The 26,343-nt window shown below is 43.0% G+C and overlaps 2 protein-coding genes and 1 long non-coding RNA gene across 8 annotated transcripts in view; 2 read left to right on the top strand and 1 right to left on the bottom strand.

Annotated features, from left to right (window-relative positions):
• The window catches only part of IFIH1 (interferon induced with helicase C domain 1), a 30,220-nt gene extending 23,681 nt beyond the window's left edge, over positions 1 to 6,539 (top strand). For both annotated transcript variants that reach the window (XM_081006342.1, XM_081006341.1), the window contains 5 exons: positions 815 to 964; positions 2,337 to 2,498; positions 4,822 to 5,012; positions 5,668 to 5,761; positions 5,868 to 6,539. In XM_081006342.1, coding sequence (XP_080862468.1) covers positions 815 to 964; positions 2,337 to 2,498; positions 4,822 to 5,012; positions 5,668 to 5,761; positions 5,868 to 6,053 — 783 coding nt within the window. In that variant the 3' untranslated portion in view covers positions 6,054 to 6,539. The remainder of the gene's footprint in view (positions 1 to 814; positions 965 to 2,336; positions 2,499 to 4,821; positions 5,013 to 5,667; positions 5,762 to 5,867) is intronic.
• A 2,327-nt stretch (positions 6,540 to 8,866) lies between these two features.
• The window catches only part of FAP (fibroblast activation protein alpha), a 60,208-nt gene continuing 42,731 nt past the window's right edge, over positions 8,867 to 26,343 (top strand). The window contains exons 1-7 of one of the 5 annotated variants that reach the window (XM_081006480.1): positions 8,867 to 9,115; positions 13,384 to 13,470; positions 19,388 to 19,472; positions 22,896 to 22,964; positions 25,018 to 25,113; positions 25,951 to 26,045; positions 26,123 to 26,197. In XM_081006480.1, coding sequence (XP_080862606.1) covers positions 8,882 to 9,115; positions 13,384 to 13,470; positions 19,388 to 19,472; positions 22,896 to 22,964; positions 25,018 to 25,113; positions 25,951 to 26,045; positions 26,123 to 26,197 — 741 coding nt within the window. In that variant the 5' untranslated portion in view covers positions 8,867 to 8,881. Of the gene's footprint in view, positions 9,116 to 13,383; positions 13,471 to 18,773; positions 19,098 to 19,387; positions 19,473 to 22,895; positions 22,965 to 25,017; positions 25,114 to 25,950; positions 26,046 to 26,122; positions 26,198 to 26,343 lie in introns of those variants that run through there. The other 4 variants (XM_081006481.1, XM_081006482.1, XM_081006483.1 and 1 more) reach the window with 4 other exon arrangements.
• LOC308479369 lies at positions 10,980 to 15,598 on the bottom strand. The gene is made up of 3 exons (XR_013987647.1): positions 15,301 to 15,598; positions 13,226 to 13,428; positions 10,980 to 11,223 (listed from the first exon to the last, which is right to left on the bottom strand). It is a non-coding gene; the product is annotated as an uncharacterized lncRNA (long non-coding RNA).

The following is a 26,343-nucleotide window of genomic DNA, read 5'->3' as shown; positions in this document are numbered from 1 at the left end:
GCATCCTTGGCGAAGAAGTGCAAGGATGCCAGGGGAGGAGAAAATGCAGCAGGTGAGCAGTTCTTGCCCACCAAAGTCTACTCTAAGCCTTCGGGGAGAGATGGCCAATAAGAAGAATGCGGCGAGACTTGGGGAAGGGTCCTTTGGTTCTGACTCCTCCCTCTCGCCTATTATTGATGGGGGAAAGTGGCATTCACAGCTTTTCAGTGAATAAATAGATTCCAATGGAGAACATTCAGGATAGGTAGCTAGTTGGAAGAAAGGGCTGGATATGCCACCATGCCTCCTCTGATTTATCCACTTCCAGCGTTTAGTACCGAGAGGCTTGTTGTAGAAGGAAACCCAAAGAAAGGCCATGCAAATCTAGAGATGTTCCTCTAACATCTAAGCTATTCTAGAAAGAGGAAGATTCTACTTAGCACTTCCAAGCCGTCAAGTAGGGTGAAAGGACAGAGGACCATGTTTAAGAGCAGATCTCATGTGAAATCTGTAAGAAGCTACTTGGAATTTTACTAGTATAGTATCTTTTTGAGGTGGGTTGTGTGTGAAACTGTATTTGTGTCTCCTGTCCATCAAAGCTGGACCCCCTACTGTAGAGAACCAGTATTATCCATTCAAAGCTTTTGAGAAAGTTTATGCCCTGTGTTATGGTTGCTGAAAGTTGGGCTCCTTTGTAAATTGGTTCAGAAGCAATGTTGGGTATGTAAGCGCAGAAACCTTATGCGCAACTCACCAAACCCCCATGACTTGCTCATTAGCTGTCGAATGCATTTTTCCTTCTATTAATGAACATGTTTGTGATGTGTTTCCACAGAATGAACAAAAGGAAGTCATTGAAAAATTTCGTGCTGGAAAAGTCACCCTCCTTATTGCTACTACTGTGGCAGAAGAAGGCCTGGATATCCCAGAATGTAACATAGTTATCCGCTATGGCCTTGTTACCAATGAAATAGCTATGATGCAGGTATGCCCCATTTGTATGTTTAGATTTCTTTTCTCCCTGATCACCCTAGAGAGTATTATTAAAACAAAATACCACCTAAAATCACTTTTTAAAAAAAGCAGCAGTATAAAAATAGGTAAAAGCACATAATAATAATTTAATAATAATAATTTATTATTTATACCCTGCCCATCCAGCTGGGTTTAAGAGCAACTCAAACAAAAATTCATGGGGTTCAAGCACATGAAACAGCCCAATCTTACGGGTTTTTCTGTTTCATCTCCTGCAGAGAAAATGGCGTTCCATTCAGAAAATGCCCATTTTGTGCATGTATTTTACACAGATAAATACATTAGCAGGGTTTTAGGATTACTTGTAATTTTGTTATGAATGGACAATAGGTAATTTAAATGATTTTCAAAGTTAACAATGGACATTGATAAATAATGGAACATTGCTAAATAATGAAACCAAGGAAGGGACATGGGGAAGTCAATTTGTTTTGTACTATTTTGATTTTGTATTGATGTCATTTTTATTTTTGTTTTGTTTTGGGGAAAAATTAATAAATTATTATCAGAAAATGCCCATTTTGGGGTTGCTGCCCTATGATATTCTGTAGGGCAAGGGTGCCTTGAGTAGAATTTCCTCGGACAATGTATCTTACAGGTCTACACAGGTGCAGGCAGTCTTTCAGATAACCTGATCCCAAGTTATTTAGGACTTTATATGCTAACAATAAAGCCTTGAACAAGGCCAGGGAGCGGTGATTGGCAGCCGGCACAGTTCCTTTAGCACAGGTGTAATATGTGCACCTTTGTGGGCTTCCTTACAAGCCTTGGCCATAGGGCGTAGTTTGGTCTTTGGATTGCTTTAGAGCGGAAACTGGATAAATGTGGAAGATGTTCTTTGCTCAGAGTTATTATGCTTCTGAATCCAAGGTTCTAGAGCAGGGGTAGGCAACCTAAGGCCCGGGGGCCGGATGCAGCCCAATCGCCTTCTCAATCCGGCCCACGGATGGTCCGGGAATCAGCGTGTTTTTACATGAGTAGAATGTGTGCTTTTATTTAAAATGCATCTCTGGGTTATTTGTGGAGCATAGGAATTCGTTCATTTCCCCCCTAAAAATATAGTCTAGCCCACCACATGGTCTGAGGAACAGTGGACCGGCCCACGGCTGAAAAATGTTCTAGAGGGAGTCCTGTTGTCTTGTAGGCTTATTACTTGTAGGCTTTTGGTGAGCATCTTGCTAACCTGCTGGAAACGAGATTTGTAGCTTGGTCCAGGATCGCTGCTCACCCCTCGGAAGGCAGGAGACACACTCCGACTCCAGCTTGTATGTATACCTAAACGTGCCCTGTATTTATTTATCTATTTGCCTTGTCTGTTCCAGGCTCGTGGACGAGCTCGAGCGGACGAGAGCACCTATGTGCTTGTGGCGTCGGGGGAATCGGGAGCTGTGGAACGTGAAAGCGTCAACATGTTCCGTGAGAAAATGATGCACAAAGCAATCAAACGTGTCCAGGAGATGCCCAGAGAAGAGTATAAACGTAAGGTAAATGGCCCGTACCGTAGCTAAGGCTGCTCTGGTTCTAAAAAGAGCAGCCACGTTGGTCTTTAACTTGCAAAAGTATGTTGGGAGGGAGCCTCGTGGCTGCCCCTCCTTGACCATCACTGCCATATGCAGATCCTTTGGCAAGGAAGAGCCCCACCCACCCACCCTCCTTTATAATACAGGTTACAGACCCTGTTAACCCAGAAATAGTACCTCGGGTTAAGAACTTTGCTTCAGGATGAGAACAGAAATCGTGCTCCGGTGGCGCGGCGGCAGCAGGAGGCCCCATTAGCTAAAGTGGTGCTTCAGGTTAAGAACCGTTTCAGGTTAAGAACGGACCTCCAGAACGAATTAAGTTCTTAACCCGAGGTACCACTGTACCAGCAACAGGTCGCCTTCTCAAATACAGTGGTATTTGGGTTACATATGCTTCAGGTTACATACGCTTCAGGTTACAGACTCCGCTAACCCAGAAATAGAACCTCGGGTTAAGAACTTTGCTTCAGGATGAGAACAGAAATCGTGTTCCAGTGGCGCAGCTAAAGTGGTGCTTCAGGTTAAGAACAGTTTCAGGTTAAGAACAGACCTCCAGAACGAATTAAGTACTTAACCCGAGGTACCACTGTAAAGGAAAGCTCTGGGCTGATGTGTGAGGCCAGTGGATTGGGGTTCTTTGCTCCCCCCCTTCCCTAGAACTGACTGCTTCAGCTGGCATCAAATGGATCTGAGAGGACCAGATGGGTAAAAGAGTAAGAGGAGATCCGGAAAGATCTGTGGCCTTGCGCGTGAAGCCACCCAGTTTGCTTCTTGGCCCCTGGGTCCTAGTCCGACACTCAAACCCCTCCTTTATAAAAGTTCACTTACTTTTACCAACCTATGATACAGGACTGCAACAAGATAAAGCTTTGAATGTGGGGCAGGGCAAATGGTGTGCAAAGCCTAAGTGGCGGTGTTACTATCAGTGTGGTGTTTCTCTTTATTTTACTTCAGTGGTTCTCTTAATCTTTGGCTGATTTATATTCCATAGAGAATATTGCCTGGCGCCTTCATTATACACCTTTAGGCGCCAGGAAAAGATGATGCTTTTTAACCAGGCCTTTGGCTGATCTGATTTACATCCTATGCCCTTTTAAAAAAAATGGGGGGGGGGCAACTATTGGGTTGTTGTTTTTATTTTCATTATGTATTTTGCGGTTTTATATCTTGATTTTATTCTGTGAACCACCTTGAGACCCCTAGGTATAGAGCGGTATCATAATAATAATCATGCCTTTTAAATGTGTCTGCAGGAAGGGAGAGCTATTGTTTTGCTGTCTTGTTTTACGTATTTACTTGTTTTTATCCTGTGTTTTATTCTGTGAGCTGCCCTGAGATCTTATGATGAAGGGTAGTATATAAATCTGATTTTATTATTATTTATTATTATTATTTATTAATCTTCGTGTATCTGCCCCATTTACATATAAAGCCTCAGGTGGGTATCTCTCATCTTGGCTCTGCTACAGTGAGAATGCAAAGTTAAATGAGGCTGAGGGAAAGATTCTCATCCCCTGCCTTATACACAGATGGACCAGTTTAGTTTAGCCTTGAGAAAAGCAGATGGAGCGAATGTACCCACATATTTTTGGTTCAAACATTCTTAGTTGTAAAAAAATAGAAGGGTGCATTTTTTTTTCTTTTTTAGTTTAAAATAATTGCATGTTGCTAACGGCTTGTAGATTTGATGTTTCGTGATTGCTTGTATTATGTAGTGCTGCTGCTAATTTCTGTTTCAGATGTCATATTGTCTTAAATCTTTTATTTTGTGTTGGAACTTGCTTTGGGATTGCATCCATGGCGAAAAGCAGAGTCTACACATTTTAAAAATAAATAGAAATAAAATAGATCAATGTTAACCTGTAAAGCGGCCTAAGAATATGGAGGGAAAGGGAAGAGTCATTACCTGTTGTGGCAAATTATAAACTAAATAAGATAAATAGTTCAAAGTAAGCCAATATAATAGAGGTGGTTGTTTTAGTACTGTGGTTATTTGGTTAATAGGCAGAAAAACAAGAGTGGTTTTTATTATTTATTTAGGGAAACTTTTAATGTTTGATGTATTACTGTATTTTAATATTTGGTTGGAAGCCGCCCAGAGTGGCTAGGGAAGCCCAGCCAGATGGGCGGGGTATAAGTAAGAAATTATTATTATTAATTATTATTAAATGTCTCTTGAATCGGTTTCCTAACATGAAGTGTTCAGGTTCACCTCAGACTTGTGACTTCTTTTTGGAGGGGGGGGGGGTAGGCTGATGACTTCATATGCACTTTGTTCCTTCATTAGATACGAGACTTTCAGCTGCAAAGCAAGATGGAGGCAAAAATGAAAGAAAGGAAAGAACAGTCAAAGAAATGCAAGGAACAACCATCCTTGATCAAGTTCCTCTGCAAAAACTGTACCAAGCTGACCTGTTCAGGAGAAGACATACAGGTCATTGAAGACATGCATCATGTCAGTGTCAAAACGGAATTTGCGTAAGTGTCCTGCTCAGGGCTCTCGGTAGAGAAGCCTTTGTAATTTATTATTTATACCCCGCCCATCTGGCTGAGTCTCCCCAGCCACTCTGGGTGGCTTCCAATCAAGTGTTAAAAACAGTACAGCATTAAATATTAAAAACTTCCCTGAACAGGGCTGCCTTCAGACATCTTTTAAAGATAGGATAGCTGCTTATTTCCTTCACATCTGAAGGGAGGGTGTTCCACAGGGTGGGCGCCACTACCAAGAAGGCCCTCTGCCTAGGTTCCCTGTAACCTCACTTCTCGCAATGAGGGAACCACCAGAAGGCCCTTGGCGCTGGATCTCAGTGTCCGGGCTGAACGATGGGGGTGGAGACGCTCCTTCAGGTATACTGGACCAAGGCCGTTTAGGGCTTTAAAGGTCAGCACCAACACTTTGAATTGTGCTCGGAAACGTACTGGGAGCCAATGCAGTCAGGACCGGTGTTATGTGGTCCCGGCGGCCACTCGCAGTCACCAGTCTTGCTGCTGCATTCTGGATTATTATTTAGGCAGCTGAGAGCAGGAGGAATGTCCAGAAGTGGAAAGGGGTGGAACACACCTTCCCTTGCCTCCCTGACCTTTCATTGCTGTGACCTGTATTATCCTAATTCTTACTTATCTATCATTTTAGGGACCTTTATATTAAAAGAGAAAACAAGACTCTGCAAGCAAAAGCAGCGGATTATCAAACCAATTGGGAAATTATCTGCAAAGATTGTGGACAAGTAAGTGTCTTGTTATGGGCTTGTAAATTTTGGTTGCCTTAATAATCAGCGATTGTTTTACTCAGTTGTCATCTTTTCCTTACGGATTCCTTCATTTATTTCCCAGGTTTGGGGAAATATGATGGTGTTCCGAGGCCTAGACCTGCCTTGCTTGCAAATAAAAAATTTTGTGGTTTCGTTCAACGACAAGAAAACATCTGTCAAAAAGCTCTTCAAAAGATGGGGCGAGCTGCCCATCAAGTTTCCAGATTTCAGTTATGCGGATCATTGCATTTCCAGTGATGATGATTAAGAAGGCTTCAGAGAGAGAGAGACTCTACGGCATGCGGAGATGCTAAGATTGAACACTCAGGTTCTGAATAGGGAAAAGTTTACCTGAGCATGTTTATGACTTGAGGACCACAGCACCAAGCAACGGCTTGTATGCATGGCAAGAGCTTTCTTTTCGCATCAAATTCTGAGTAGAGTCAGTTCATGCGTTCAGCTGTGAGTCACAGAGTGGGAAGGAATAGTTGCGTGATGCCCACACTTGTATAAATTAGCTCAACAATGTGGAATTGCCAAGTGCAGTTGAAAGCTTCTGGGGAGGGTCATTTTGCTTGGGAGTTTGCATTCGACCCTGCAGTGGCTGTCTAGGGTGGACCAACGTCATCAGACCATGGGGAGCCATGTCTCTAATCAGCAAACAGCATTAAATAAAACCCATGTTACCAATTATTCTATTGCCTAATACACAGCTGATGCTATATTCAAGTTCAATAAAAGCACATTTCCTAAACTGATTTGTGATCAAACTTTAACAAAAGAGGCAAAGTCTGCTGATGTTTTTCTGAATCTAGTGTCTTGTTTATGTTACAAATATATATGTATTTCAGCTACAAAATGTTTTGCACTTTAGTACTGGGCAGCTTGTTGCTCAATGTTCCTGTTAAATAAAAATAAAATAAAAAATAGGCCATTGGTGACTTTCTGTTCTCTCTCTTTTAAACTGTTTTTGACTGCAATCCCAATCCCATTTAACAGGTAATAAACACCCATTTAACTCACTGGGACTTATTTCTGAGTAGACACCTATAGGACTGCACTTGTTGGTTTTTTGACTTAAGTCATGCATGGGGAATCTGGCTGTGCTGCTGTTTGCTGAATCTACTACTCCCATCAGCCCTATAAAGCATAGCCAGTGGCATGGCATGATGGGAGTTGTAGTTCAGAAACAGCTGGCGGGTCAGAGGTTCCCCACACCTCTAAAAGTAAAAGGATGTATTCTCAGAAGGAAAAAGAGTATGGATTTATACATTAGGAAGCCTGGGGCACAGGTGAGCGGCATTCTTGGGGAAATTGTATATTTATAACATCTTGGATAAAAGAGAAAGTATTGTTAAACAGGTTCTTAATATTACCATAAAGAAGCAAAGTGAAAGGGCAAGTATCTTAGCACTTGTATGTATGTGGATTGTATTCACTGTGTGATACATCTACACTAGCTGTTTAATTTGGAGTGGGCATCATTCATTCCATTAAAAAAAAAAGTTCAGATTTTTATAGAGAATTCAGATTACATTGTCTCTTCTGGTATTTTTCATGTTGCTTTCTTGTCTTTCTGGGATAGGATTTTTGTCTTAAAGCACAATTATATTGTGAACCTACCCAGTGTAGATTTGCAAAGAATTATTGGGGCTTTTAAGGCCACTGTCACTTTAATTAGTAGTATAATTGTCGTGTCATTAGTCAGTTCCTACACCAAAAAGGACCCCGATTTGCATAAGATATGCATACGGTAAAAAAGGTAAAGGTAAAAGACTCCTGGCAGTTAAGTCCAGTCGTGAACTACTCTGGGGTTGCGGCGCTCATCTCACTTTACAGGCCGAGGGAGCCGGCACTTGTCCGTAGACAGTTTTTCCGAGTCATGTGGCCAGCATGACTAAGCCGCTTCTGGCTCAACGGAACACCGAAACCAGAGCAGCGCACGGAAATGCTGTTTTTTACCTTCCCGCCGGAGTGGTACCTATTTATCTACTTGTACTTTTTTTGGCGTGCTTTCGAACTGCTAGGTTGGCAGGAGCTGGGACTGAGCAACAGGAGCTCACTCCATTGCGTGGATTCGAACCGCCAACCTTCTGACCGGCAAGCCCAAGAGGCTCAGTGATTTAGACCACAGCGCCACCCGCGTCCTATGTATATGGTAATGTACATTAATAGATGCAACTGCACGTTGCAATTTAAATAGAAATACATTGTCATGGGGGGGGGGGGAATACTTTGGCCACCTCATGAGAAGAGAAGACTCCCTGGAAAAGACCCTGATGTTGGGAAAGATGGAGGGCACAAGGAGAAGGGGACGACAGGGGACAAGATGGCTGGACAGTGTTCTCGAAGCTACCAACATGAGTTTAACCAAACTGCGGGAGGCCGTGGAAGACGGGAGTACCTGGCATGCTCTGGTCCATGGAGTCACGAAGAGTCGGACACAACTAAACGACTAAACCAACAACAAGAGGGGAAAACACCAAGTGGCTTGGATGCCTGCTCAGTCTGCTGGCAGGGTGTTGCTCCAGGCTCCTCTATATTTTTATGCTTCCTTTTCTTTCTTTCTTTCTTTCTTTCTTTCTTTCTTTCTTTCTTTCTTTCTTTTTCAACAAAAATAACAAACAACAAACAACCACAAACAAAGAAAATTATACACAACAACAATATCAAATCCATAAAATGGGATTCTCCTGTGACTTCCCTCCCCTTGTTCCTTAAATTCCCTTTTCAACTGCATGTCATTTCTACTCCAAATTGGGTTTTTTGCCTCAAATTTCCTATATTCTGAAATTACACGTGTTCTTAAAATCCTGTTTAAATGTATTAACCTGTTTACAATACTTTTGCAAATACATAATAAACATTTACCATGCTTTTTAAAAATTTCTTATCATCTTGCTTCCTTATCTTTAAACCAGACTTGTCCAGAGCAACCCACGAACAGAGGACACCTTCAGATAGAGGGGAGAACAGGACTGTCCTCTGCAAAGGAGGACGGCCAATCTTAGTGTAGTAATTCCATCCATTCGTTGCTACTAACTTAAGTCCTTCTTATGCAATTGGCTTTCCTTTGGATTCGGGCCTACCTCTGTAATGCAAGGCAGAGCTGCTATTTTTAAAATATATTTTAAAGAGGCAAGACAACTGGGGGGGGGGGGAGGCTGGTTCACCAACAGGCCTGTGAGAAGCCTCCCTGCCAAAAAACAAACAAACTCAGAGAACCTACCTGCTTTGCTCAGTATGGTGGTGAAGGAAAGGAGGTCGTCTTCTCTTCCAAGGCCTTCCTGTGAGCAGATGTTGGATAAAATTGCTCCTCAGTTGCAGGAGGTAAGGGAAAATGGCAATCTTGCACCGAGGTAGACTTCTAGTTAACACGTGCGCAGTTTGGGTGGCAATTTTACACGTGGACTCAAGTCTCTGCTACTTTTAAGACTCTTAAAATGCTTGCAGATCCAAGAGCATGGCAAGTTGTCGTTGCTGTTGAATTTGCTTGCAACTGCTCTGTTTTGCATTAAGCTGGTCCCTGGTTCAAATCTCGTCTCAGCCAGAGATATCTCTTTAATTAGCTAGATTCTCTTCCCCAGCCACAATACTGTGAAAATAACATTGGCCTACCATGTTGTACACGGGCACAGTGAACTCTCTGTACTCTTTAAGACCAGGGGTCAGCAACCTTTCTCAGCCGTGGGCCAGTCCAGCGTCTCTCAGACTATGTGGTGGGCTGGACTATATTTTGTCGGGGTGGGGAATGAACGAATTCCTATGCCCCACAAATAACCCAGAGATGCATTTTAAATAAAAGGACACATTCTACTCGTGTAAAACCACCAGGCAGGCCCCCAAAATAACCCAGAGATGCATTTTAAATAAAAGGACACATTCTACTCATGTAAAAACACACTGATTCCCGAACCGTCCGTGGGCCGGATTGAGAAGGCAATTGGGCTGCATCTGGCTCACGGGCCTTAGGTTGCCTACCCCTGCTTAAGGCCCTTGCTTGCATACCTTCCTTGGGACTAAAATAAATCCTGCTACTGGCTTGTGTTTAAAGCCCTACCAAGAAGCAGTGTAAAACCCTCATGCATAACCGATAACCTGTGGGAAGCCTGAAGGCAGGAATTAAGATCCATTTGGTGACGTGCCTTGCAGAGTTCCTGTAGGGATTACTAAGCTAACATATATGAAGTACTTTTGAACGCCTGAAATGAGTTATATAAATCCTACATAGACATCAAACCAGCTCCTTCCTTACGCAAGGATTTATTTCTAAACGAGGGGATATAATTTGCCTAACTTTGGCATTTAGCTGGGTAATGGAATGAGTTTTAATTCAATTGATCAATTTAGGCTGCAATCCTTTTCTGGAAGCAAGACCCACTGAATTCAACGGGACTTCATTCAGTGTAGACACTATTAGGGCTGGAACTGTAAATCAGCAGGTATTTTCATGTTAATCAACAAAAGTCCCAATATTTCCCCCCGCAACTTTATTATTTATACTCCGCTATACCCGCAGGTGTCAGGGCAGTTCACAATGTATGAGCAGTTGTTCACAACATATGTATGCACATGTCACAGTATAATGCCATTTTAAATGGGGACCGTGTATCTTGTGTAAGAGTAGTTTCGTTTGTTTTTTAAATGCTGCTTATTAAAATAATAGAAAGTAATTTAGAATTTACTTTTCAGTTGAATAGAAATTTAAGCAAAATAGTAAAAAAAGAAAAGAAATAGTAATTTTAACCAAAAAAAAAAAAAAAGCCTGTTTAATTAGAAATGTATTTTCAATCAAAATTACTGATTTTTAATTGAGGAATCAACGAAACATTTAGCGTTATGGCAATCATTCTGTCAGTGCCATAATTTCTGCTTGCCAGATGGAATAGAACATCTCTCCCCCTCCCTACACCCTGTTCTGGAGGGGTTCTCTCAACTACTCTGAGCCATTTGGGCTTGGGGGGGGGTGAGCCCCAGCACGCTAGCAGAATTCTTTATGTGACTTTCCGCTAGTGGGACTCATTAATTGAATCTGCCGCCAAGGGTAGGACTCAAATGCAGTTCTACCAGAGAAGACTGGCATTAATAAGTCAATTCCCTTACATTAATAAGAGCCCATTCGTTTCAATAGGTGTACTCTTGAGTAGGATGTGTTTATTTGCTGCCCATTATTGAGGCAACACCTTAGGCAGAAAACGGTACATGCTAAACTGTATATGCACATAATTTCAATTTGGCCTTTCCTTTTTATGGCGTAAGTGAAACACGTAACACCGGAACAGACTTTTGTCAAAGTGTGTTGGTTGCATCAGCACACTTTCGGAAGGTGCTTGCAGCTGCGCCAAGTGGCCACTGGAGTCCGCTGTAGTGCTTACCAAGTGCTGTGCAGACTCTGCTCATCGGCTCTCTCCAACCATATCCAGCAAGGAGAGAGGAACCTGGGAACAGTAGAGGGATATTTCAAAGAAATCAGTAGGCTTCAGTACTGGTTCCTGATCCTCCTGTGGTGGTAACATGTAGGTACCTCTTTCTACGCCCTGTAGGGAATAGCCTGTCATTGAAATTCTACTCTATTGATCCAGAGTAGATTCCGACATATAATTAGCAGAGTAGAAACTTAAACACGTTGCAGGACTCCCGAAAAATAGACCAGAGGCAATTGTATTTCATTCAGCAGAGCTTTACTGCTACGGAAGGCAAATGAGCATAATGGTCACAAATCCAATACACTCAGGATTGGCACTGTCCATAAGAAATCCAGTTGCTGCAGACTTAAATTTACAATAACTTATAATTAAGTCTAAACCTTAAGAAGAAGAAGAAGAGTTTGGATTTGATATCCCGCCTTTCACTCCCTTTAAGGAGTCTCAAAGCGGCTAACATTCTCCTTTCCCTTCCTCCCCCACAACAAACACTCTGTGAGGTGAGTGGGGCTGAGAGACTTCAGAGAAGTGTGACTGGCCCAAGGTCACCCAGCAGCTGCATGTGGAGGAGCGGAGACGCGAACCCGGTTCCCCAGATTACGAGACTACCTCTCTTAACCACTACACCACACTAAGCATACTATGTACAGAACACCACACCAGAAGGAAAAGAGAGAGAAAAGACAAAGTGAAACCCAGGCTCCTTCTGGCCTCTTATTATAGCATGACCTTGACAGAAGAGATGAGAGAACCAGTTTAAGCCAGTTGTACCTAGCTTCTCTGAAGGAATAACCCAAAGATCATGAACCTCCTGGTTGCTTGTTTCTTTCACACAGAGAAGCTTTCAGAACCTTCTTGAATTAAGTAGAATAGGAAAAAGCTCTACACATCGGATCGATACGTTTTGTACCAAGAAATGCAAACTGACATAGCCAGAGCTCAGTGGTATCTCTAGGCAGGCCTGGGAATGTTTCTTGTCCAAAAAAACCCTAGATAGCTGCTACCAGTCAGTGTGGCCAATTCTCAGCTAGGTGTACTAACTCAGTATAAGGCAACTTCCTGTGCTTCCTAACCATGATGCTACAAAATTCATACAGCTCTACTCCATCTCTGCTAGCGGGGGGATGGCGGCAGTTCCCTTACCCCAAGTTATTTGAAGGGTTTGTTTATGTTGGCTCTAGACTTCCTTTCATTCCAAAACATTCCGACTTAACAATGGAAACTTCTAACCAATGAAATGAACACAAACCACAATATGTTAAATTCCCCCAAGGATCTAGGCTCCACACTTTTAACTATTGTTTACCACCATCCGGTTCTTCTAAGACTCAGGCTTTCCATACTGAACTTGTAAATCTACAGAAACCGCTAGTCCATCCAGCTCTGGTGTGAGGAACCTTTGGTCCCCCAGATGTTGCTGAACTACAACTCCCACAATCCCGGGCCAAGGCTCATGCTTTCTGGGGCAGATGAGAGATAGTTCAACAACATCTGGAGACACACCAGTTCCCCATCCCTGGCCTATTCTTTGGGGCAGTGACTCCTTAGGAACCTGGGCAGAGACCTTTCTTTCTTACAGAGACATCAGAAATTACACATATATGTGTAAAGCATGTTCTCACCATGTAAGAAAGGGAGAAAAGAAAAGAAATCATTGTAAGGCTTTCACCCAACTAAAGAAATCTTTGTCAATTAATTGTATACATTTTATTCAATCCATCAGTTGATTAAATCTGTAGAAATTTTCAAAAGAGAAAATAATAGTTCTAAAGAAAAACCAAAATGTTTTTAGATTATGTGTCTTTGTCAGAGCAGCAACCTTCTTACAAGAGTCATTCACCAGTCACTCTCACCCCAATGACTTTTTTAAGATAGCATTTTGCCAGCCACTATTTTTTATACGTACTTGTATTGCCAATAATTGCCTGTTTAATCCAGGCATCTTTGTAATCAACTAATTCTTTTACAATAGATTAATTTCAGCCACAATCACAACTACAATTCTATACCCACTTACCTGGGAGTAAATCTCATTGGACTCCATAGGACTTCTGTGTAGACATGTGTAAGTTAATGCTTTAAACACTGCAGCCTTAATTTTTTTTAACCCTCATTTGGTTTAGTGAGTTTTCTTCAATGGACGTGCAATATCTTGGTATTAATGCTTCCATCCAGCAGCACACAGGCCATTGCTGGTTTTTTGAAGCAATCGCTCCTCACCTAGAAAAGAGGATGAAGAAGCAGAAAGCCAAGACAATGGAGGTGAGCATGCTTTTTATTGACCACATGAGCAAATCACACCACAGCTAAGTTTCCCCCCCCATCACTAACTTTTTTCCCTTGGCAAGGCTGTGGTTCCTTTGATTGCCACAGGGAGGCAGAAATTCAACAAGCTGAACTTTATCCGTGTATTTCTGCACTGGCCTGAAATTCTACCTGTTGAATCTCTGCCGTGCAGCTCTTAAAGGCATAGGAGGTTCTTCAGCAGAAAAGAAAAGAAAAAGTGATGAGCCCCGTTGTTCTCACGTCTTACAATTCATTGAAGGCTTTCTGCCAAGATCTCCCCAAACACAGAAGCTGTCATGGAAGAAAATTGTCTGGGCCATTCATTGTTCAAATATAAAGTGTATCCTTTAGACCAGCTTCTATCTCCAGCATCTGCTGGAGAAGATCTTGTGTTTGCTGACTGTTAGTGGGCTTGGTGGCCAGGTGTAAGGTAGCTCTTTCCTCCTGCTGCTATTTTACATGAAAAGTGCAACAAGGAGAAAATGGTTCCGGTGAAAAGGCACTTGGCTCATACTCAACCTCACAAAGCTCTCCCAGTTTCTTAGCTCTGGTGTCCTTTCAGCGAAAGCTGCAAGCTGGGTGTGACAATCTTGCTAACATTTGAATGCTCTGATCCACTTCCAATCTGAGGTCATCAGCTGAGAATGTTATTAAATGCTGTTTGGCAGACCTAACCAGAAAAGGTTGGGGCTTAAGTTTCTGTGTTCAGTATGTTGAAGGGAAGTCTAGAAATCTAGAAAGGAGGGGGACACAGTCTTTGATACACAAACAATATCAGTGTTATTAACTAAGGTACCAACAGCGGAATCCTACTTAGCATGTTTCTTCAGAAGTAAATTCCACTGAATGCAATCTTCTTTAGCTTAGTGTGCTTAGGATTGCAGCATGAAGGATAGTTGGCTGCTGGCACAACTGCCCAGTACATCTTGGCCTTTTGCACAAAGCAATAAGCACAATTTCTCCATCAGTACAGTCCTGTGCATTCTAAGAGGCAAGGTGCCCCTTAATTTTTCTCCTGCTCCCTTTATACATTAAATACTCTGCATGTTTTATGTAGAAGTGCTTAATGGGGCTTACGCCAAAATAAATGCGTGCAGGTATGCTTGTGTGCATAGGATTGTAGGTTAAAGGTTGAAGCAATGTGTACAAAAACACAAATACTAGAGTAAGGTATACATGTGTATGTATCAGAGAAAATGACACACACAGAGATACTTGCTGGCAGAGACGTAGCATGGGGGAGGGGCTGCAGGGGCAATGGCCCTGGGCACATTTTTCTGGGATGATCCCACCTCGCAAAGCAGCTTGGAGCAGGTGTCGCTCCGGTGGTGGCAAGAACTGGGCTGGCGCAGCGGGCTCCGTTCACCCTCCACTTCCCATGCCCGCCTGCCCCGGGCACCAGCAAACCACGCTACGCCACTGCTTTTGGGGGGTTGACAGGAGTTATAGTTCAGCAACATTTGGAAAACAGAATATGAGAGGACCGGACATGTTCAAATAACTTTCCTGCAAAAGTACAGTGGTGCCTCACAAGACGAAATTAATTCGTTCCACGAGTTTTTTCGTCTAGCGAATTTTTCGTCTTGCGAAGCACGGTTTCCCATAGGAATGCATTGAAATTCAATTAATGCGTTCCTATGGTCAAAAAAAGTCCAATCAAAGCCAAATTTGGTACAACGATAGTTTATTAACTGCTCTTTAAAGTCAGACATACTTTAAAGAGCATATCAAAAATTGAAGGAACAATAAATTAAGTTTCTAAACATGACAGGAAAAACATTTAAAAATCAAAAAAGGGTACATTACATTTTCTAAGACTCTGAGGGACCACTCAAAGAAGGTTCCTCTTCCACTCTTTGCTTCTTGCTGAGGAACCTGTCCATGGTCTGCTGCTTCATCCGCCTTTTCAGCAGCTCCCTGAGAGGCAACATGACCGTCGTATCAAAAGTGTTCGCTTGGTCATGTGCTTGTTCGGGTGGTGCCGCTCTGCAAAAGCCTGCACCTCCTTCCACTTCTGGCAAATGTCCCTCAGTTCTTTGGAGGACGGCCGTTCCTCAGTTGCTTCCTCCTCTTCCAGCGAGGCCTGCTCCTGCGCAACCTCTGACTGCAGTTCAACCAACTCCTGGGTGGTCAGCTCGTGGTCGTGCTCCTCCACCAGCTTGCAGACGTCCTCCTCTGTGACCTCCAGGCCCATGGTCCTCCCCAAGGCAACAATGTCCTGCACCACTGTTGACTCTGGTGCATCAGAGTCACTTGGTGCCACACAGTCCGGCCACAGGCTGCGCCAAGCACAATTCAAATTTCTCTGGCTGATCCCGTTCCAGGCCGTGGTGATCATCTTCAAGCAGGTGACGATGTCGAAGTGGTCCTTCCAGAATTCCCACAGGGTGATGGTGGTGCAATCAGTCACCTCGAAGCATCGCCTGAAAAGCTCCTTGGTGTAGAGTTTTTTGAAATTGGCGATGACCTGCTGATCCATCAGCTGGAGCAGTGGCGTGGTGTTAGGCGGCAGGAACATGATGTTGATGAAGCTGAACTCCTCCAACAAGTCCACCTCAAGGCCTTTAGGATGAGCAGGAGCATTGTCCATCAGAAGCAAAGCCTTCAGCGGCAGGTCGTTGTCCAGCAGGTACTGTTTGACAGCAGGGCCAAAAGCAAGATTGACCCAGTCCACAAACAGCACACGTGTGACCCAAGCCTTGCTGTTGGATCGCCACATGACACTCAGCCGCTCCTTGTTGACCTTGTGTTTCTTGAAGGCCCGTGGGTTCTCCGAGTGGTACACCAGCAGGGGCTTGATCTTCAGGTCGCCGCTTGCGTTGGCACAGAAGAGCAGGGTCAGACGGTCCTTCATGGGCTTGTGGCCAGGCAACTTGGCCTTCTCCTGTGTGAGGAAAGTCCTTTTGGGCATCCTCTTCCAAAACAGCCCGGTCTCGTCGCAGTTGAAGACCTGCTGTGGAACGTAGCCCTCCGTCTTCACAACCTCCAGGAACTCGAAGGCAAAGTCTTCAGCCGCAGGAACATCAGAACTGGCAGCCTCTCCATGCCTGACCACGCTGTGGATTCCAGATCTTGCTTTGAACCGGTCAAACCAGCCTCTGCTTGCCTTGAAGACTTCTGGCTCGCCTGAGGTTCCTGGCTGTTCCCGGATGAGGTCTGCGTGCAAGGCCTTGGCCTTCTCACAAATGACGGCCTCAGTCACTGTGTCCCCTGCACGCTGCTTCTCTTCTAACCAGATGAGCAGCAACTTCTCGACCTCCTCCAGAACAGCTGGGCGGTTCTTCACGATCCTGGTGACTCCCTTGGCTGCATCAGTCGCAAGGATCTTCTCCCTCATCTTCAGGATGGTCCCGATGGTCGATGGGTTCCTGTCGTACTCCCTGGCGAGGTCCGTCACACGCATTCCACCGTCATGCTTCCGGATGATCTCCTTCTTCATTTCCAGCGTCACCTTCTCCTTCTTCCTCTCGCCGGCCTCCGCAGCAGCAGCAATCTTCTTGGGTCCCATGGCAGCACAGCTGTTACCTTTGTAAACTCAGAAAAAGAAAATAAAAACCAGCAATTCAAACCCAGAACCAAGTCCTTGAATTCCAAACACCCAACCCAAAATCCAAAAACCCCCAAAAAAGTTTTAAAAGTTTAACTTACGAAATGGCTGCAAATCACCAAAGTCTTCAAAATCCTCAAATGGCTGCAAAAGAAGTTTTGGGAAAGCTTTAAAAATCACCAAAGTCTTCAAAAACCTCAACTGTTCCCCCAGCCCCTCCCCAACTGTTGCAAACCCCTCCCCAACTGTTGCAAACCCCTCCTCAACTGTTCCCCCATCCACCCAGCACACAGAAATTCAAAACCCAGAATTTTTTTCAAAAAAAACCAACATGGCCCAATGGTCACAGAAAACCATAAAAATTCAAAAAAAACCCACACAAGCTCCCAGATTCTTGCAAACCCCTCCTCAACTGTTCCCCCATCCACCCAGCACACAGAAATTCAAAACCCAGAAAATTTTTTCAAAAAAAAAAAACCATGGCCCAATGGTCACAGAAAACCATAAAAATTCAAAAAAAACCACACAAGCTCCCAAATTCTTGCAAACCCCTCCTCAACTGTTCCCCCATCCACCCAGCACACAGAAATTCAAACCCAGATTTTTTTTTCAAAAAAAAAAATTAACATGGCCCAATGGTCACAGAAAATCATAAAAATGCAGAAAAAAACCACACAAGCTCCCAGATTCTTGCAAACCTCTCCCCAACACCAAGTCCTTGAATTCTAAACACCCCAACCCAAAATCCAAAAAACCCAAAAAAAGGTTTAAAAGTTTAACTTACCAAACAGCTGCAAAAGAAGTTTTGGAAAAGCTTCAAAAATTCAGCAAACTCTTTAAAAAGCTCAAAAAGGCCACCACACCGCGTGCAATGTGTTGCTCCTCGAAGTCAAGTCGCAACTGCACCTCTTCCAGCAATGCACCCTGGGTTTTAACGGTTTTACGAAAAAGGAAACAAACTTGCAAGACGTTTTCGTCTTGCGAAGCAAGCCCATAGGGAAATTCGTCTTGCGAAGCAACTCGAAAACGAAAAAACCTTTCGTCTTGCGAGTTTTTCGTCTTGCGAGTTTTTCGTCTTGCGGGGCACCACTGTATTGGAATGAATGCTCAGTAAATGGGCTGTCGGCAAGAGCCCTATCTTCACCTTTAAAGAGTCACTCCCAACAGCTGCCTTCTTCATTTTCATAAGGAAAACTTTGTGCCAGCAAATCGAGAAGAACCCCTGGTTAATAGCTTGTCTGGAAGAGGCAAATTGTTTCTGTTTCCTTTGAAAAAACACAGTGCTAATCAAAGAGCTGTTTGGGGTCTTTGATGAGGACATAGGAGGCTGCCTAATGGCAGGTCATATTATTTCTCCATCCAGTCCAGTATTGTCTGCTCAGGCTGACAGTGGCTCTCCTGGGGTCTTGGGCAGAAGTTTTTCACCTTGTGTGATTACCTGCTATCTTTTAATTGGAGGTGCTGGAAAGCATGGGCCCTACTAAAGAGCTGCAGTAATTTCCCTAAGGTATAAATCAGTCTCGTGTGTGTGTGTGTGTGTACACACATAACCCCCCAACTATATTTACATATGTAGATCCACAGATTCTCCACTTCTTCCTTAATTTGTTGCTGTATTATGAGTGCACCATCTTGCTTTTGAAAACGTTTCCTACTTCAAGTATTGCCAAAACGCACTGTAAATACCTCTCAGGGTGAAACAGCACATCTCCAATCTGCTGTTGAGTCACAGGACCCACAAACTCTTCATGTAAGCATCGTTAAGTTATGGTTTACATGAACGGCACTGATACAGCCAAAGGCCCGCTGCAGCCACCCACAGTTCATTTCAGGGCTGAGAACGCCCTCAAAAATCTGTTTCCTATTTTATGAAAAAACCTCTGAAATTTGGCATGGATTTTGAAAGCACATAAAGAAAACTGTCTGAGGCTTGGCCTCCGTTTGAGAAAGCTGACGCTGCTTTTGCAAACTGCTCTCAGAGATCCAGTGACTGGCATCCAGAAGAGGGAAGGAGAACTAAAAAATCTTCCTTAAGAGAACAAGCGGGAGAATGAAGGTCTGTAAAAAATAATAAAGTGATACATAAATAGGTCTGGATTTTGGAGGGCTTTGAAAACTTTTTGTTCTGTTGCTCGGCTGTGAGAAAATACCAGAGGCAGAAGGCACGCTCTCAATAGGAAAAAGAAACTGAAAAAGCGTATGGCTCGAGACATACTTGAAGGAGACTTCAGCTGTTGGCATACAATATGCTGCTGAAATCCTATAGTTTTGCTTTGGGAGGAGGGGAATGGACTACAACAAAAGTCTTGAGAACTGTCGTTTCTGTAACTGATTTCTATTCTACAGATCCAGCTGAAAATCTTAGTTGGAGTGATCTCATGTCTTTTCCTGTCTTTGTTCATTATGTGTGCTGTATTAATTCCTCCGAAAGGTAAGAGTTTTCATTCCTGGAAAATACAAAAACCTATGTCCATAAATGTGTCTGCAGGCAGAATTATTTTTGGCAGGACTTAACATGCATGTAACTTTGAGTAAGTTTGCACCCTAGCTTTTCTTTCTTTCTTTTTAAGCTACAGCTAACTAGTTTAACAATAGGGGGGAAATCCATTTGCTGTCTTCTTGCCAGCACTACTGTGGGTTACCTAAGGTATAGGGATTTGGGGCTGCCATTATCTATACCCTGGAAAAATACAGATGCCTGCATGTGTCGATGCAAGGAATCTTTTCAAGTGAAAAGTCTAGTTGCATTGCCATTGGTGCGCATCACTGGTAATACATTTTGACAAGGCTACAAACAGTGTTTGGAACGGCCATCTACCTGTTAGCATGCATTTCCGAACTCATGACATTTATGGCTTGTTTTCCTCCTATCTGTTGCTTTGGATCAGGTTACTGATAATCCTGGGTACATACAGTGTGCAAGCACTTGAGTCTGATAGGGTTTCCTTATGGGATCTGGCATCTTCCTGTATGTACACGTGAAGTCAGGCCTATATCCAACAGTCACTCAGAGATTCAGCATTAGTCATGCTCAGCTTTTACCCACCGAAATGAATGCTCCTAAGTCAACTGATCTTAACTAATGAGTGACAGATACCACCCCATGACTGTCGTAACAGAAAGCCTCTCAAAAATAGAAAAGAAAAAGCTCATCCTACTCACTTTTTTAAAAAAAGAGAAGAATCAATGTTTCCTTTCTTTCATCAGGATAAAATAATGGGAATGTGTATCAGTTATTTTTGTTGCTGTGCATATTGTGCGGGGAGGGCAGTCCATCCTCCGTTAGTTCTATGTTTATATAAAACAGAAAATATCCTCTATTAATTCTGTGTGTGGTAGAAAACCAATTATTCAGCAAACCTTAAATGCTACCTTCAACAGCTTTACCAAAAGGTCCCTTAAGCTACTATGGCTGACAGAAGAGCTGAGAGATACTTAGCCTGAACTTTTGACAGGAAAAGCATATGAAAAACAGGGCAGATATTAATGAATTTTATTGCTGATGGGAGGCTAACATTTTACAGCATATAAAACGTTCATAGCTAGTAATCTTGACAGCCATTTATTTCTACTAGCAGTAGATAGCTTTTGGCACTTGGGTGCATATTTTTAGGGCTCAACTTATGTCAGTGATTGTGAGTTGTTTCAAACTGCTTTTAATATTAGATTTTAACATAACTAGCCCTGAGACCTTAGGATGACAGGGAGGTGAGGTAATTAATAATGATAATATGATTAATATTTTATCTCTGTAATCAGCTGGGACTTAATTAGACTGGCCTTCATCTGTGCTTAGCCCCAGTAACCTTGTATTCAGAACAGATAACACAAGAGACAAGACTGCCTTGAACACATACAAAATGGCTTTTCCTTCACAATGAAGAGCTATTCCTGCATAATATATCTAAGGACTGGGAATAAGAGAGTCCAGGACAAGAAGTTCCAGCTTAAGCTTAGGGGCAACTTCTGTCTTCAGACAGCTTCTGTCCTTAGGCCCTTTTTCTCAGCCAAGTGGACCCTTTGCCTCAGGCCTCAAAGCTGGACCATTGTGAAGTCAAAGTCAAAGTTTATTTGTTGTTGCGACCATCCTGGTCAATTCAAGTGACCATTGTGAACATTTCTAGTACTGATTTCCCTCAGCAAACAAAATGTTCATGAACATTCCATGATACCACAACAGTTCATCCAGTGTGTAGGCAGGTACTAGAGCAGGAATGGGGAATATCAGCCCCCCCCCCCGGGCCTCCAAATTTCTTCACCAGGCTCTTCATCAGACCACTCCCCTCACCTGGCACCTCAAGTGCTTTTCTCTGGCTGGAACGTGTCGTTGAACTGCGATAATGTTTCTTTCTTGCCAGGATGAGCAAAATAGAGAAGTGTCTGTAGAAATCTCTGATTGCTGTGAGGAACACCTGTTGCTTCACCTGCTCTACCCTCTGGTCCCACTTCACCGCTAGCAGGTGGTTCTCAGAAGGTTGACCATAAGGGAGTGTGGTCTTCAGGTTGAAAAAGATTCCTCACCCCTGTGCGCAATGATCCACTACAGCTACCACCATGTCCTTCAGTACATTGCAATATAGATTATATCGCAAATATGCTGTCCATCCTGAAGAAAAGTATGATCCCTGCAAGAGTCAGATGAAGACCATGTAGCCCTCCAGATGTTGATAGTCTCCAGCTGCCATCAGCCCCAGCCAGAATGAGCAATGGTGAGGACAGATGGGAGTTTTAGCTCAACAACATCTGGAGGGTCACAGGCTCCCCAGCCCTGAGCTACATAAATAGGTGACAAATGTCCTGTGAATAGACCTTATAACTACGAATCATGTAAGTTCCTAATACTGTGGAGTAACTTTTAGGCATTCTGGTAGAATTGCTGACAGTAGCATTTAAGATCCCCACTTCCCTCGCACCCAAACAGCATTGTCAAATATCCTTTATACCAGAAATACTATTAATAGCAGGTGCTTTATGTTAATTCTATGCTCACAATAGACATTTTTTAAAGGTTTTTTTTCCTGGAATGTGTGCAGCGAGTCATAAGATTCCTTTCACTTTATGCTGATTAAAATGACACCCTTGTGTTTTAATGAACTGTAGTGTAAGCTTTTTATCCTTGGCTTTTTTGAAGCTCTCAATTAGAAAGTGCCATCTGATGGGAGACGAGCTTCTTCTTCTTTCATGTACATTTATTTTGAAAGATTATTGCTGACTCAGTATTTGCTATGATAGTGATTATTTGTGTGCCTAGACTGGCCTTCGGGTTTATTTATCTTGACAGCTTTCTTCTGCATTTGCGCTGGCGAGGAACAGTGTCAACAGTAGAAGTGACATGTGTGTTCTAGAGTAACTAATAGTTACATAGAAGAAGAAAAACAAGCATTATCTTTCCTTTTCCTTTTTAAATATTGATCTGTTAAAGTAAACGTGGTGAAATGTTTCATCAGGAGTCTGAATATATGACCTTGAGGGAAGTCCCTAAGTGAGGGAGTTATGGAGGAGCGAGTATCACCAGATACAATGACCAGATATGTTTCTCCTCTGAGCACCTACTGAAATGGTGGTCATCTCAAATCTCCTTATTTACTACTGCAGCGTCACGAAGTTTTTGAAAATAGATTTGAACACATAGCTACAGAAAACAAGATATTTGTTTCTGAGAAATTGCTTGCTCAGAAACAACTTAAGGCTTGTGGTAGGTATTGTTCTCACTAGGCCAGGTTAAAAACAGACACATTTTGCAAAGATGTGCTAGCTTTTTGTTTAGCTGACTTAGAGGACAGACTGAGCTCAGCCGTTCTGCTAGCAGAAGCCAGTGCAAAGACTCCTGCTAATGCAACAATGCTTTCCCCAGGACCCGCCCAAGACATTTTGGCAACTGAGGCGAACGACAAAATGCCCCCTGCCCAACAGGGAACAAGGGGTGAGTGAAGTATACATCAGGAACAAGCAAAGAATAAAGATCTACATCAACAGCAAGCTGGGGGAGGAATCAAATCAATCTTACCCAATGGTTGAAGTAGGAATCAAAGGCCTTTGTGAAGGGGGAGGGAGCGAAGATGCCTGATCTGAATCATTCTGGGTGGGTGCAGAGCCTAGCAGACCCCCTTTCCTCCTTAAGGTGGGAGGAGACTAGCAGCGCCTCTCATTCTCCAAGAGGCTGCTATAGAGGCGGCATGGGGGGGGAGCTGCCAAGGGGCAGCAGATTCAGCCTCCAGTTAGTGTGGTGCAGCCACTACTGGCACTGCTCCAGCGGGCAATACATTCCTTGCAGGCTAGACCTGCTGCCCCTGTAGATCCTGCCACCCAAGGCAGTCGCCTCACCTTCCCTCATGGGTGGGCCAGCCCTGCATTCCTTCCGCTGCTCCCCTTACTTACCCCCCCATGCCTCCCAGCCCCAGATCTGCTCTGGACAGTCAGGGGAACCCCCAGAACAACACCCAGGGGGTAGGAGAGGGGAGATCATTCTGTTGGGCAAACAGAAATGCTTGCGCTGATGGAACGATCTCCTTGGCACTAACCAGAATTCCAGGGATTACTCTCTGATGAATCAATTTAAAACACACACAAACACACAAGTATGTAAAATCATCTGTGGGTAAATCAAGGACAGAAATGCAACAGGAAACAATTGCAAAGTTAGCATTTGCAGGAAACACTCGCATGAGGCTTGTACAACTGTGTTTTTCAGCTGTTCTCTTTCTAATCCTTCATAAGTATGTTACAGTGAATGTGCTCCACATAGGGTAACCAAGATGGAATGGCATGTTGACTCTTTGATCTGAGCCAACAGAGCTTAATGACAATATATTATGATGAATGCCTAAAATTGGTGAATTTCTGCAGTCTGAATTTTATTCCAAAATATTTTTTGTGAATTTCATTCACTCATTTCATTCATTCACTCATTTCATTTTATTTCATTTCATCCCCTCCCCTCCTCTTTTGGGATGTCCCCTTCACTGCCAGCAGTTTCATTTGGGTGGTTGTTCAGTGTCAGCATTTACTGGCATACGCCTGAAATTTTTGGACATTCACAAAATTAGTCTTGGATTGTTAAAGTCTGCCAAGTTTTGGCCATTCACATGGACGTGTTTTAAAAATAAATACAGTTTGAGAGATACAGCTAGGGCTGATATAAGTCTGGAATTTCCCAGATATAGCAAGGATTCATCCATCAAAAATGATGTCCTGGCAGAATTTTCAAAAAGGGGGGGAAATGTCTGAGAAAACACATGCATATGGCAGCCTATATAGGAGTGCTGATTTAGGGGTGATTTTCAAAAAACAACAACAGAGGGAACCTACTTCTTTTTTAGATTTTCCAAAGAAGCGCAACAACTTTGCCCCACCCCCCAAGAAAAAAGCTCAACAACTTTGCCCCTGCCAAAAAAGGCTCAAAATCTTTTGAGTCCGGATTTTCACTTTTTGAAATATGGCAACCCTAAATACACTGAAGAACACAGGAAAGGGACCAATGATTCTAAAACCTAGGACAGAGAGCTTTATTGAACATAGCCCACCTATGTTTGATATGAATGGAAAATGTTGTTTCATTGTTAATTCATTACATGGACTAGTTCAGCTGTGCTGACTGGGGCTGATGGGCACCAGTTTGGAGGAGGCTGGAGTGCACCTGCTTAGTTCACGACATAACAAGTGGAATTGACATGTGGGTGTTCCCAGTTATCAGTCAAAATGAAAACTGGCATTCTTCAGAGACATAGAAAACCAGATTGCTGCTGGTCTGAGGAAGACATCTTTTGTGTGAAATGAAGGGTTACTGCATTTCACCCAGCCTGGTACTTTTCAGCGCGGTTGTAAGCGGAAGGGTATGTGTCATATCATCCTACCAGGTCTACAACCTCCCAAACCCTCAGATCAGTGGCCAATTCAAAGGAATAAAATTCTAGAAACCATTTGTGCCTCTTGGGCGTGTTGTTATTAAATATCTCATTCCTGTTCTGTTTTTAAAGTTCGAAACAAAGGAAACAATCCTAGACCTTTAACATTAAAAGAATATCTGGATGGAGACTTCAGTTACAAAACAATTTCTCCTTACTGGATTTCGGGTAAGGGACGGCATGATTTGTGGTTCAATGAGTATGTGGTGCTGAAACATCATTTTGGATTTTTTTTAAAAAAACAAACAAACTACAAAGCTTGTGTACATTGATGCTTTTGTTTTTGTTTTATGTCTTTTATGGGGGGTGTTTTGTTTTTAAATGCTTTAAGCTGCCCTGAGAAACACAAATGCATTGGACGTATGGGGTATGTGGTTTCTAAAACGAAAAAATAAGTGCAGTTAAATGTTCAAGGAATGGGAAAGGGTGAGGTGTATGGGGTTTCATTGTGCCATGTAAGTGCCTTGATATTAACTAGTAATTGCAGACTGAGACAAATAGGATTTGCATAAAATAGGGTGGCAGAAAAAGGGCAGGAAAGAAGGGGGTGGCAGAAAGCATGAAAGAAAAGAGCAGGGCAGAGGGAGAGAGAAAGAGAGAGGGAGGGAGGGAGGTGGCAGAAAGAGAACGTTTCTACTGTTTCTGTAAAGCAAGCATAATATAGAACCCAGCAGTATAAAATGTGCATCATCTAATCTCTGCCCCTATCTCAGGCTGCGTAATGCCATACATGTAAAACACATGACTTCCCCAAAGAATCCTGGGAAATGTATTTTACCCCCCACATAACTGCAGTTCCCTGCATCCTTAACAAACTACAGTTCCCAGGATTTGAGCTACCTGAGATGGCTCCATCCCCCTCCCACCTAAATTACAGCATCAAAGTATTGTTATTTTACATCCATTTCCAATGCCATTTGCTGTAACAGATGCTGTAGTTTGATGACATTTGTAACCAAGCTTATTGTAATCATTCAGGCTATGTTTTTCCTCCTCCCTCCTAAGGAAATGAATATCTCCATCAGTTCACAGAAGATGATATAATTCTTTACAATGTTGAATATGGGCAGTCACACACACTCCTGTCCAACAGCATACTTGTACGTATTACTGTAATTTTTAAAATTGATCGAAGGGCCATACTTTGGTTTCTAATTCATATCTTTAAATCTTTTAGAAAAAAGTCAATGCCACAAACTATATACTGTCAGCTGACCAGAATTTCATGCTGTTGGAAAGCAACTACTCTAAGGTAAAATGTTTTTCAGCTGAGATTTGTGGGCGGGATCCAGTGCATTTGTTATGTTTGTGTAACTCCCCATTTTTAGTGAACATTGGTCATGTTGTTAGTGAACGATAGAACTGCCCCCCTCCACCCATGTGCTCCCCATGTCCTTC

This window comes from Podarcis pityusensis (genome assembly GCF_964106645.2).
Source record: "Podarcis pityusensis genome assembly, chromosome: 1".
Lineage (NCBI taxonomy): Eukaryota > Metazoa > Chordata > Lepidosauria > Squamata > Lacertidae > Podarcis > Podarcis pityusensis.
Note: the sequence above shows the minus strand (reverse complement) of the source record. Positions and strands in the feature narration are given on the sequence as shown.